The sequence below is a fragment of the Oncorhynchus mykiss genome, chromosome 6 (assembly GCF_057628025.1).
Source record: "Oncorhynchus mykiss isolate SJ-2025 chromosome 6, ASM5762802v1, whole genome shotgun sequence".
NCBI lineage: Eukaryota > Metazoa > Chordata > Actinopteri > Salmoniformes > Salmonidae > Oncorhynchus > Oncorhynchus mykiss.
In genome coordinates, this window is record NC_143027.1 from 21,439,681 (window position 1) to 21,453,340 (window position 13,660).

The 13,660-nt window shown below is 44.4% G+C and overlaps 1 protein-coding gene across 6 annotated transcripts in view; it reads right to left on the reverse strand.

Moving 5' to 3' along the window:
• The window catches only part of si:dkey-61l1.4 (uncharacterized), a 66,620-nt gene that overhangs the window by 17,956 nt on the left and 35,004 nt on the right, over positions 1-13,660 (reverse strand). For 4 of the 6 annotated variants that reach the window (XR_016496559.1, XR_016496560.1, XM_090237211.1 and 1 more), the window contains exons 7-19: positions 8,430-8,984; positions 7,676-7,720; positions 6,440-6,559; positions 2,887-2,925; positions 2,726-2,779; positions 2,443-2,496; positions 2,167-2,274; positions 1,955-2,008; positions 1,267-1,320; positions 863-907; positions 671-724; positions 424-468; positions 193-246 (exon numbers count right to left, since the gene is read on the reverse strand). Coding sequence is in view for 3 of the 6 variants with exons in the window: in XM_090237211.1 (XP_090093337.1) it covers positions 193-246; positions 424-468; positions 671-724; positions 863-907; positions 1,267-1,320; positions 1,955-2,008; positions 2,167-2,274; positions 2,443-2,496; positions 2,726-2,779; positions 2,887-2,925; positions 6,440-6,559; positions 7,676-7,720; positions 8,430-8,984 (1,281 nt within the window). In the remaining 3 variants the exon portion in view is untranslated. Of the gene's footprint in view, positions 1-192; positions 247-423; positions 469-670; positions 725-862; positions 908-1,266; positions 1,321-1,954; positions 2,009-2,166; positions 2,275-2,442; positions 2,497-2,725; positions 2,780-2,886; positions 2,926-6,439; positions 6,560-7,675; positions 7,721-8,429; positions 8,985-11,432; positions 11,652-13,660 lie in introns of those variants that run through there. The other 2 variants (XM_090237212.1, XM_090237214.1) reach the window with 2 other exon arrangements.

Genomic DNA, 13,660 nt, shown 5'->3' on the forward strand with positions numbered 1-13,660 from the left:
TAAAGAATCTCACCTTAGGAGGATGACACTGTTGAAGGCTTAGGCCAAAATGTTTGTTGATCTACCCACTCCTGAATGAAATAGAAACCTTGAATCTCCATTTTGAGTGCAGACCAGCTACACAATTTTGGTCTGTGCCAATCAATCATCAATCCACTGCCCACTATGCATTGGTATATACAGTATACTGACCCTTGAGCCGTTCACCCCCTGTGCTCCAATCATACCAGTAACACCTGGAGCCCCCTGTTTGGGCACATACAGTACATATGTGAATAGGCAAACACAAAAAAAACAACGGCCATTGTTTTCCTGTGCAAGTGGTACGTCTGCACTGATTTGTCAAGTGTGTTCTGACTGCAGCAGTAAAGTAGGTAGATGTGATAGTAACCGTAAGAGCTTGCATGATACTCCTACACTCACCATTGGCCCAAATGGACCTTGGGCGCCATCATACCCAGAATCACCCTGAAAAACAGAAGAGATAGGGACACCTGCACCAGTTGTTTTTTGTTCAGAGCAACAACAAACATGTGTGCTGTTGAGGGTACTGGAGGACTGGAGTTGGAAACCACTGATCTAGAACACCCCACCATCAAATAGTGTGGCTGCATGGATTGTAACACAGTTGTATTCCATTAGGATTATTGATTGTTATTCAAAGTCTTACCTGAGGCCCAAGTGACCCTGAAAATCCTTGGACTCCTCTTTTACCAACCGGCCCCTGAAATTAAAATAGTTATTGTATGATGCACAAGCTTAATAAACCACATCTGTATTACCCACAGTACAGTCAAAACATCAGCACTTATCAGCATTTGAGAGCTGAATTAGGGCCAGAGGATAAAAGTGTTCTACTCACAAGTGGGCCAACAGAACCTGGTTCCCCTGGCTCTCCTTTAGAACCCTGGAGAACATAGCAAGAAATATGTCTACACTTGGGGAAAACTACATTAATAAGCATAGGCTACAGATGATCATGATCGTGAAAAGTGAATTAATATATTTAATATAATATATACAAATATTCTAAGTGTGCCCTTGATAGTGAAAGTGCAAAAAAAATACAAGCATGTTCCAAACAGGCTTGGATGAGTTGAAAAGAAACCAGGTCTGGTGTTGAGCAAAGCAGCCATTGATGTTTCCATCCACTAGAGAGCAGTGCAATAACACTTTGTGGACATGTGCAGAACAACATCAGCCTACTTCCCACTTTAAGAATAAAAAAGGTTTAAAGAGTAGCAATTTTGATATTTAAAAAGTTACCTTCTCTCCAGTCTTCCCTCTGTCTCCACATGGACCTGTCTTGCCAGTGAAACCCTGTAGTTCAGTGAGGAGAGAGACACAGGAGACATGCCAGTGATGTTACTATAAACCAGGGCTCTTCAGCCCTTTTCCTGGAGAGCTACCGTCCTGTAGGTTTTCTCTGCAACCCTAATCTAGAACACCTAGTCCTTATAATTATCTGGTTGATAAACTGAACCAGTTTAGTTACAACTCGGTTTGGAGTGAAAACCTACAAGAGGCCAGCTCTCCAGGAACAGGGTTGAAGACCCCTGCTATAAACCAACATGTATAACCATGGGGTTTGTGGTGTCCCCTAATGCCACCAGCTGGTGACTGGTGGCATGTTTGGGATCCAGGCAGCTTCACACACAAATGTGGAATCGGTCATCATCATAAAAGGGGAATAGATCACAGTAACTAACAGACTCTAGATGATGACTGCTTATTACTAGAGCCTGTCTGATGGTTTTCCAGGTTCTGTGGTCAGGAAAAGCTCCTGGACCTACAGTCATGCTGGTTGTTTCCACTGACTCGGTATAGTGTATGAACTGTGAGATCTGACCATAGGCACAGTTTGGAGAAGGGTGCTTGTTTGACAGCCATTCCCTGCACTAATCTGGCATTTTGCCATACAGACATGTAGTGTACCTTACACTGGTATTCTCACCTCATCTCCTCTCTCCCCTGGAGGAGCATTCTCTCCCTTATAGCCTGTAGGACCCTGAAATAGAAACCACCGCCATGCCATTACAGTTATAGAGGTCCATACTTTCTTTCTTGTTTCATTCTAATAAAATCTTGTATTGTATGAGTTGATTTTACTCAGTTAAAATGTATAGATTGACTGTAAATAATGTATGTGAATGTCTTTGGTGTTACCTGAAGCCCAGGCAATCCCGGTGGCCCTGGCTGTCCATCCAGGCCATGCTCACCATCTCTGCCCCAGGTCCCTCCTCGACCTGACACACCCTTCGGCCCAGGGTTACCCTGGCACAGACATAACACCAGGCATGATTCATACATTTAGCTGCTTAGAATAAAACTTCAGAGAAGACTAGGAGATCTCAGATGGTAGACAATACTGAGCCTTGAATGTGCATTAACCACTAGGAGAACATTTGTATAACAAGTTGCTAGTTGTATTGTTAAGATTACCATGTCTCCCCTGTGTCCTGGCATTCGTCTGTGTCCAGGATCTCCAGGAATACCCTGAAGAAAAAAATAAAAACATGTTTTATTGTCACATACACCGGATAGGTACAGTGAAACATCGACAGGTTTTTCTCCCTGGCTCAGGTATTCGAACAAGCAACCTTTCAGTTATTAGCCCAACGTCACCTACACTTACATGAATGTCTTTGCATTGATAAATTCCTGCAAGGGCATATGACCATAGTTTATTTGTGATTAGTGTACAGTAAATTGATATATCACTCACTGGTAGGCCAGGTTTGCCCATTTCCCCTATCGGTCCAGTAGGTCCCTGTTCTGTCTGAGGATTTAATAGGAAGAGGTCCATCAGTAACACACTCAGGCACACACAGCATCTTTGACCCACTGTAGTGCAGTTGGCACACATCACTGAGTTGGGATACTTACAGGCCAGCCTGCACGCAGCAAATGGAAGAAGGATGATCGCTGGAAAAAACAAGCAGAGGTCATTGGCATAATATAGGACGGAGAGTAGTTACATCATGGGAACGAAACCTGTCTTACGACAATAACACAACTTCCCCATGTCTAGCTAACAACAGCGTGTTAAAACTACATTGTAATGCAGACTCTGCTGTCCTGTATATAATGGCAGGAACGGTAATGTCGTTATTTTTTTTACAGAGAACAGATGTGTTAAGCTCCAAGGTAGATTTGGGCTCATACAGGCTCTACTGCAACCCAATTACATTATATGGAATAACTGCCAGCTACTTCACCCAGATACTGCTGAGAGGGAAACACGCAACTGTTTGCTCAAGGTCAAATCTCAACCATAATTTCTTGTAACACTTAAGGTCGTTACATTGAGATGCAGCCAAATGAAATAAGGGCAAAGTGTTGAGAGCCCCATGCAGTCTCTCTGCCTGCTCAGATGGTAGATAAGGGATGTGGCATTGGCACAGAGCATGCTGTCACTGTACGCTGTGGGCTGGGGAAGTTAGAGGCAACTGACTCCCACAGAATTACACATAGGGCCGCTGGTTATATGAAACCGCCTTAGCTGCCACCGCTTGGGTAGTGTTTGTCTTGGCCCAGAGCTCCGGTTCAGGTTCTGCTCCCCAGGGCAGAAGGCTTGCCTTGCATGCCCAGTTAAGGTGAAGCTCAGAAAGGATGAGAGGCCTGGACCTCCCCTAAACCTGGGTCTCCACAGACTGGCCTAGCTAAACTGAGGGTGAGTGGGGGGTTAATAGGCTGTCAGAGCCCCCAGTGTGCTCCCAGCTGCCAGCAACACTATAGACCATTCACACAGCTCAGGGCCTTTAATCACTGGAGAGAGAAGGGGAATCCAGAGCAGATGGGCTGACCGTTGCATCCTACTGGCCGTTTCAGTTACAATACTCCCTCCGCTGACACATCAAGCCTCATTACTGTAGTTAGCTACATCAGAGTGTTCCTGATGGAGCTGGAGACCTGCTTCAGTCTCATTCAGCTGTGGCCACCCAAACAGGCTTTAAGGCTGTAGCTAGAAAACACTGGGGGAAAGGACTAAACAAGCCAGCCCTGAAATGGAAGCAGGTGTTACCCCCAAAGGATCACAGAGGGCCTTGAGTCTATAAAAACCTGCATAGGTTTACATTTTCATTACATATGGAAAAATATGCCCTTGCCTAATCTAATCACACATCAAGATGTTTATGTGGGAGATAAACACGACTCGAGAAAGTAAAGTTTGAATACAACGTATCCATTTGAATATGAGATACAGGTGGCTCTTGTGTATAAAATCCATACTAGTCTTGTGTATGTATGTGTGTATAAGATACAACTGTTATGCTGTGTCGCAAATTCATTGATCCTTAAAATATACTACCAGTAACTTATCTGCCACGCTGATGCACTTACAAAATTGCAGCAATCAACTTAATTCAAGAAACAAAGCATTGAATTATTTGATGTAAATAATGTAATCAAACTGAACCTTTGCGACTAAATATTGTATAGAAGATATCAAATCTGGAGTGATAAATGTTGTAGGGAAAAGACACAGAGCAAACACACCATCACCCACAAAATAATTTCACTGTCAGATCCACACTATTCAAACACCATGCCAAATGTTTATCAAAATAAAAATGATTTTGTTTATTTGTGTGATCACGCTCTCTGTAGCCGATGTGAGCAAGACCTTTAAACAGGTCAACATTTACAAAGCCACAGGGTCAGACGGATTACCAGGACGTGTACTCAAAGCATGCGCTGACCAACTGGCAAGTGTCTTTACTGACACTTTCAATCTCTCCCTGGCCGAGTCTGTAATTTCAAACAGACCACCATAGTCCCTATGCCCAAGAAAGTGAAGGTAACCTGCCTAAATGATTACCGCCCCGTGGTACTCACGTGTGTAGCCATGAAGTGCTTTGAAAGGCTGGTCATGACTCACATCAACACCATCATCCCAGAAACCCTAGACCCACTCCAATTCGCATACTGCCCCAACAGATCCACAGATCACACAATCTCAATTGCACTCCACGCTGCCCTTTCCCACCTGGACAAAAGGAACACCTATGTGAGAATGCTGTTCATTGACAACAGCTCTGTGTTCAACAGCATAGTGCCCTCAAAGCTCATCACTAAACTAAGGACCCTGGGACTAAACACCTCCCTCTGCAACTGGATCCTGGTCTTCCTGATGGGCCGCCCCCAGGTGGTAAGTGTAGGTAACAACACATCTGCCACGCTGATCCTCAACACGGGGCCCCTCAGGGGTGAATGCTTAGTTCCCTCCTGTACTCCCTGTTCACCCACAACTGCGTGGCCAAGCATGACTCCAACACCATCATTCAATCTGCTGACGACACAACAATGGTAGGCCTGATCACCGATAATGATGAGACAGTCTACAAGGAGGAGGTCAGAGACCTGGCAGTGTGGTGCCAGGACAACAACCTCTCTCTCAATGTGAGCAAGACAAAGGAGGACCGAACAGGCCCCCGTTAACATCGATGGGACTGAAGTGGAGCGGGTTGAGAGTTTCAAGTTCCTTGGTGTCCACATCACCAACAAACTATACTGGTCCAAACACACCAAGACAGTTGTGAAGAGGCATGACAGCACCCCCCCCCCCCCCAGGAGACTGAAAAGATTTGGCATGGGTCCTCAGATCCTCAAAAAGTTCTACAGCTGCACCATCGAGAGCGTCTTGGCCAGTTGCATCACTGCCTGGTATGGCAACTGCTCGGCATCTGACCGTAAGGCGCTACAGAGGGTAGTGCAAACGGCCCAGTACATCACTGGGGCCAAGCTTCCTGACATCCAGGACCTACAGTATATAATAGGTGGTGTCAGAGGAAGTCCCGAAAAAATGTCAAAGACATGACCGTTCTCTCTGCTACCGCACGGCAAGCGGTACCGGAGCGCCAAGTCTATGTCCAAAAAGGCTCCTTAACAGCTTCTACCCCCAAGCCCAAGACCCCCCTCCTTCGTTTTTACACTGCTGCTACTCGCTGATTATTATCTATGCATAGTCACTTTACAAATGACCTCGACCGACCTGTACCCCTGCACATTGACTCAGTACTGGTACCCCCTGTTATTGTTGTGTACATTTCTTATGTTACTTTTTGATTGATTTTATTTTTAATTTAACTTTAGTTTATTTAGTAAATATTTTATTAACTCTATTTCTTGAACTGCATTGTTGGTTAAGGGCTTGTAAGTAAGCATTTCACGGTAAGGTCTATCTATACCTGTTGTATCCGGCGCATGTGACAAATACAATTTGATTTGATTTGATTTGAACCGAGGCAGTGGGCGGTGGTGGCTGCTGCTCTACTGTATAGCCTCCAAAAGCATAGCCAGGTGAACTGGGAGATCAAGTTATTCTTTGACAACACAGCACATACACAAAAACTGCATTGTTACAATAAGTTTTATAATACTCCTAGGCAGGCTGCTGTGATATGGGTGGACACTGGACAGACAGAACGAATCTCACCCTGAAGTCAGTCCAATCCTCCTGGGAGTTCCTCCACAGGTAGAGGGTGGGTAGGCCTGGAGGACCTGGGAGGCCTGTCTCACCTCTCCTGCCCTCCTGCCCTCTGACACCCTGAGATCCCTAGGAAAGCAGAGATAAGAGAGCAGTCTATGACAGTGAGTGATGGTCAACCAGAGGTGGAAAAAGTACCCAATTGTAATACTTGAGCAAAAGTAAAGATACCTTTAATAGATTATTACTCAAGTAAAAGTGAAAGTCACACAGTGAAATACTATTGGAGAAAAAGTCTAATAGTGTTTGGTTTTAAATGTACTTAAGTATCAAAAGTCAATGTAATTGCTAAAATATACTTAAGTATTGAAAGTAAACATATAAATCATTTAAAATTCCTTATGTTAAACAAACCCGACGGCATTATTTTCTTTTATATATTTTTTTATGGATAGCCAGGGGCACACACCAACACTCAGACATCATTTACAAACAAAGCATTTGTGTTTAGTGAGTCCGCCAGATCAGAGGCAGTAGAGATGACATGGGGTGTTCTCTTGATAAGTGCGTGAATTGGACCATTTTCCTGTCCTGCTAGCCATGCAAAATGTAATGAGTACTTTTGGGTGTCAGGTAAAATGTATGGAGTAAAAAGTACATTATTTTCCTTAGGTAACTAGTGAAGTAAAAGTAAAAGTTTTCAAATATATAAATAATAAAGTAATGTACAGACACCCCAAAAAACGACTTAAGTAGAACTTTAAAGTATTTTTTACTTTAGTACTTTACACCACTGTGATCAACAAAGTACAAGTCCCAACAGGTACAGATGTAGCATCTTAATTTGATCACCCTGTTGCAGAACTGTTCTGCAATGCAGGAAATATAAAACTGTGTATTTGAGGTTCAAAAAGGCTTCTGAAGTTTGTAATTTCCACTTTGAAACTTCAGACGATTTTCCCTTATGAAAAACGTATCAACCCCTACAAAAATCTTAATTAATTATAATCCACATAATAATTCAAATTTCCTGTTGCTGCAGGATTATTTTACTGCTGTAGAAAAAGGGCTGAAATTAAGATCTTTAATCTGTATAGAACCAACACACACACTGAAAAAACTAATTCACATACTGTACTTACCAAAAAAATGACATCCATAAGTCATTTGGGGTTTACTCATCATTCAGCAGCATTACTGAAAAATGTTCAAAACAATTATTTCACCAGTGATCTATTCCCTTACCATGTCTCCCTTGAACCCAATATAGCCTTCTTTGCCAGCACATCCCTGTAAACATGAAAATGTGGTGAACATAGGGACAGATATTTACAGGAAATTATAAAGATACTGGAACAACAGGCAAAGATCACAGTTTGGCAATAGAACTTAAAGATGATGCAACAGAGTGTGTCAAAGTGTACATTTTGGTCTGCAGTAGCATATTACTGCCACATCTTTTTGAGGTGTTTATTTTCTCTCCTGTAATTTTGTAGAATGCATATGAATCAGTCTGTGTCCATGTCATATGGGTAGATTTAACCACAGCGTTTGTACAGTATTTCCATAACCTGTACTTATAAGCAATAAAAAATCAAAAGATTAAAGGGAGGTTTTTTTGCATTAAGTGAGCTGCAGTGGGGAATATTTGAATTCAAATTAAAGACAGTTATTAAACCACTGATGTTTTCATTTTCCAATAGAGACAAAGATATCATTGTTTTACAAGAAAACCATAGCTGAATAAACCCGTGAAGACATACAGTACTTCTCATGAGGAACAAATGGATGACTATTCTCTATTCTAAGACACTCACTGATATGTCAGTTTATTCTGCTACCTGTCTCTGTAAAATCATGTGTTCAGAAAATCACTTTGGTTTTATGAAATCACTGACTTTGATTCTATGTGGCGTGATATTTAAAGGATCTGAGTTTTGAAAACAAATATCTCTATGAGCATTTCTAACTCTAAAAACGGTCCCTAAGAGATTCTTACTTGTTCTCCTGGAGGGCCAACTGGCCCTGGAGGGCCACTCAGGAGCCTGTAAATCTTGTTGTCAGACCCGACTATGACATCACCCTCACTGGGTGCCACTGTCAGCAAGCCTGTGTGATCAGAACCAGCCTGTCCGACCTCCTCACTGTTCCCCTGGCCCTTCTGTGTGTGAGAGCCACTACTAATCCTTCCCTGCTCCACTGCTGACCCTGCAGGAGGCAACAGGTTCTCCTCCAAGAGCACACTGGGGTCAGGGTGACCAGACTGGGATGGGCTCTTCTGGTCAGAGCCTTTCCTTTGGAAACTGGGGGAGGGGCCGGTGGAGTCCAGGTCGATGATGTCATGTTGTGGTCTGTCTTTTGCATCTGTGGTGATGTTCTCATCCAAGGCAGTGACTGTATAGGGGGAATTGCTGCCACGGGTACCTGTATCCGTGTGATGTAGGGTGAAGATAGAGGGGTCTGCCTCATCAACTCCTACAAACCCATTCCCTTGTTGTTGTAGGGTGGCTGCGTGCTGGGAGATAGGAGACTTGCCTTCTGGGAGGGAGGGATCCTACAAAGAGAGAAAGAGAAAACTATGGTTAATGGTTGCAGCCACATCACCAGATCCCTCTGATACAGAGTGTCTAGAATGATCACTCACCCACAACAGACACATCTCTATCAAACAGTTCCATCAAATTAACTACAACAAATGACTGAAACAGCTTTAAATAGCTAGACATTTCCACAATTACATGTTCCTTTTTTCACCTCAACATAAAAGGTGCATACAGATGTAGGATCTTAATTTGATCACTATTTTGTTGCTGAGATTTTTCCAGCAGAAAATGCAAACTTATACTGTAATTGAGTTTTAAAAAGGCTTTAAAGTTTGTAATTACCATTATTTATAATCCACATAATAATTCACATTTCCTGTTGCTGCAGGATTCTTTTTCTGCTGTAGTAAAGTGACTCAAATGATCCTACATCTGTAATATAAAAACAGTACTCGTCGTTTTTTATTATAAAAAAATGCTGTGCATCACTTACATAAGTATAAAAATTGGTTATTAAGTCTGGGCCTAATGACCACGAACTTCAAAGAGAAGCTGGGATTACATTAGAGAGATAACTGCACCCAGGTGAGTGGCAGAGCTTCAGTCCATCTCACACTGGCCTCCCCTACAGCAGACAATGGGCCTTTATATGTAATAAGCCAGCATTGCCTCTCTCTCTCTCTCTCTCTCTCTCTCTCTCTCTCTCTCTCTCTCTCTCTCTCTCTCTCTTCTCTTAGATGAGCGGATACTTGATCTCCCTGGGCCTGAAACTATTTGTCCAACTAATCTCCTCAACCTCCCTATAGCTCTGCCTTTCATCCCCAGGCTGAGCCCTAGAATGGAAACACTGTATTGGAGGAGTAGGCAGAGCACTAACAGAACGAGACTGCTAGTGAGAGCCTTGCACACGTCAGGCACAATCTTACTTTAGGAGGTTTGATGCCGTATGGAAACACTAAGGGAAAATACACTGTTAACATCTGACAGAGAGACACCATACTTGTCCCACTGCCAGTGGCTGCAGCAGTGAGTGAGTAGGGTCTGGGTCTGGGGGTCTACGTCTGGGGGTCTTGTGTCTGGGGTTCTGTGTCTGGGCTGGAGCTCTGCTCTACAGTGTGAATTGGAGGTGAGCATGTGGCCAGGGAATACAGTATTCTGTAGTCCAGACTCTTTGATCTCTGAAGTGGGCAATAATGGATCCCTGGTATTCATCTCAGCATAATACAGTTCATACTTTACACACATTGATTATAAAGTAAGAAATCAGGCATGTATCTCTAAACACATCCTGCCAGATAGACACACAAAGAATTAGAAATCCATCAAATACAATTAACTTTTCCAATAGTGCAAACAAACACAAAATGTTGCTGACAGATAATTTGTGTAATAGCTAAACATATTTAACATATAAATTAAACATAAACTATCTAGCTATTTGTATGCTTCCTGAACAATGGTTGACTGATGAGATGAGTGCATCATTCCTGTATCATGTAGCAGTGAGGTTTGAATGGGGACCGGTGCATTCTGCAGGCAGGAAATGGTTTCATTAGGGGGATGACGTGTAGCTGACAAGGTCATCGCTACGGGTCAGACTGGAAGATGTAAACAAAGACCATGTCACCCAGAGACCTTAGTATGAAAGAGCACCATGTGAAAGACTCCTGAAGGAAGGTCCAGCTCACTGGTCCCCAGGCAGGGGGGAATCTGTATCCAACGGGTTGACCTAACAGTACATTATGATGGAGGACCAAAAATCAAAGGCTTAGACACAGGTATGAGGATGATCTGCACCGGCCATGTGTCTAAAAATGCAGCTGGGCAAATACACTCCATCATCCCCAGCTTTATATAGTCATCAGAGATGTTTCGAGGACGTGTCCTGTAGTAGAATTATTAGAGCGGGAATATTAACAGATGAGTAAAAAGGGGGTGAACACATGATGTAATACTGTTGTTGTCACATTCTATTTTTAGGATAGATCACTACAGATTACAGAATTTCTGATGTTCTACAAGGCCATAAGAAAACCTTTGTTTATTAAGGATGTACCCACATGTGCTGGCAATGAAGAACCTTGCTTCATATGGATCTGTTTAGAGGAGTCTCTGTCTTATGGCTAAAGTATAATACCCCATGATGAACTAAATAACAGCAAAGAAAATCTTTATATGGCAAAAACAAGCATGTCAATGTCTATCATAGACGTAGAGTAAACAAACCATGGGCTAATAACCAGGATGAACATACATACACTGTGCTACAGTACATCAACACAATCACAACAGTGGGATTCCTAAGCAGTTCTGTATTTATCACCTGGGGACAATAGTGTTACTGTAGTGAGCACAGCAGCAAATGTATTTGACATTAAAGTCTACAACCTGATCATCACAACTATGAACTAGTTAGTGAATTCTGCCTACAGTATCTAAATGGTCAGGTGGTTCCCTACCGTGTAAGATGCTCTCCATTGACCCTCCAAACACAATCCAAAGAGGAAAGAATCCAGCATTAAGCAGCCCAGTATCCAGGTAAAATACTGCATGGCTACAGTACATTACAATAGGAGAGCACCACTCCTACTACACCCCTCCTAGTCCACAGGAGTCCTCCCTGGCAAAGTATGCAGTGCTCTTTCCCAGTGCCTTCCCCGTGAGCAGGAACACATAGACACACCCTGGGCTGCGCTCCCACTCTCAGTCTCCCACCCACAGCTCGGCTTGGCTGCCTGGGATGGGGTGTGGTGGGGTGTGGCGGCTGGGTAGGCTGGCTCGGTGTGGTGGTATGGGATGGAGTGTGGTGGCTGCGATGAGATGGGATGGGGGCTGGGTGGGTGAGGTGTGGTGGGTTGAAATGGGGTGGGGTGGTGTTTGATGAGGTGTGGTGGTGGTGTGGGTTGGTTGGGTGGAGTAGGATGGGATGGGGTGTGGTGTGGTGGAATAGGGTAGCTAGGTGGGTGGGATGGGATATTGTGGTGTGGGGTGGCTGGGCGGGCGGGCAGGGTCGGATGGGGTGTGGTGGGATGGGGTGGTGTGAGGTGGCTGGGTGGGTGGGTGGGTGGATGGATGGTTGGTTGGGGTGGTGTGGGGTGGGGTGGGGTGTGGTCGAATGGCTGGGTGGGTGGGTGGGGTAGAATGGGATGGGGTTTGGTGGGATGGGGTGGGGTGGCTGGTTGGGTGGGGTGTGGTGGGTGGGTGACTGGGTGGGATGAGGTGTAGCGGTGTGGGGTGTTGTGGTGTTGTGGGTGGCTGGGTGGGGTAGGGTAGGATGGGGTGTGGTGGGATGGGGTGGGGTGGCTGGGTGGGTGGGATGAGGTGTGGTGGTGTGGGGTGTTGTGGTGTTGTGGGTGGCAGAGTGGGGTAGGGTGGGATGGGGTGTGCTGGGATGGTGTGAGGTGGTTGGGTGGCTGGGTGGGGTAGGATGGGGTGGGTGTGGTGGGATGGGTGGTGTGGTGTGGGGTAGGATGGGGTGGGGTGGGATGGGATGGGTGGGTTAGGGTAGGGTGGGTGGGTGGGTGTGGTGGGGTGGTGTAGGGTGGGGTGTGGTGGGATAGGGTGTGCCAGGCTAAGCCAGAGGACAAGAGGATGGATACCCATCACCTCATCACTCTATCTCGGCTGCTGAGGTCCAGGTGGATCTTAGGACTTCCACCACTAGATTTTCTGTACTTAGTGATATGAATGTATGCACTAATGTTGTATGATTAAACATACCAAGCTGTGAATGAGATAAAATAGGAAGGAGCACACACATACTGTAGCTGGTAAAGATACTTCAGAGCTGTTGAAATGGCACAGAAGCCACAGAGGCAGATGTAATATATAAAAAACCACAGCTATGATCAGCTAATGATCTGACAGATGCTAATTTGATTGAAGAAAACGATTAAGCTGGAGACCTACAGCATTCAGAATCAAAGCAGCAGTGACCACAAGGAGGGATTATGGGTATTAATGAGAAACCATGGCAATAGCATAAACCAAGGGAAACCACTACAGAATACGCTTTACTTAAGAGTGGGAAAAATCTCTTGAGGTTTCCCCCATTTTCACTAGACTGGAGACATAAGAGGAAAATCCCTTAGCAAATGAACTTGCATCAGTACCATCACCAATCTACACAGGCTTGCTAACTGCTCCCAGAGCCTCTGTCTATGGAATAAGCTGCTGTCTACACTTACCACATCGAGGCCAGGCCGCAGTATATGGCATGTGGTTTCCATTAAAACATAAGGTGAGAGAACACATTTTTCTCATGTACATTTTAGCAAGGGTGTGAATAGAGATGGGAGACAATAGGCTAGTAATAAAGCAACCCTTTTTTCAGCGCCTCCCTCTCTTCTCATATATTTTTTTATTTGGCTAACTAAATTATAGCCCAGTGAATATGATTACAAGTTTCAGTGGTCTGAGGTCAAAGTCGCAGATGATAGACTAGAACTGCCAATGTGGACGAGAGATGAGAACACAGAGCTGTGTGATACAGTACCAGCTCAGAACAGAACTCCCACAAGCCTGGGCCATAATTACTCTGCTCACTAGTGAGGTACAGTAGCTTGGCAACCATGAGTCATGACTGCTTCTTTCTTGTTCCTCCCTTTTGCCATTTCAATGATGTGACTTACAGTATAAGCTACCATAGGTGGATGCATGCAGTACAGCGACAAACCTGTGGATGAAT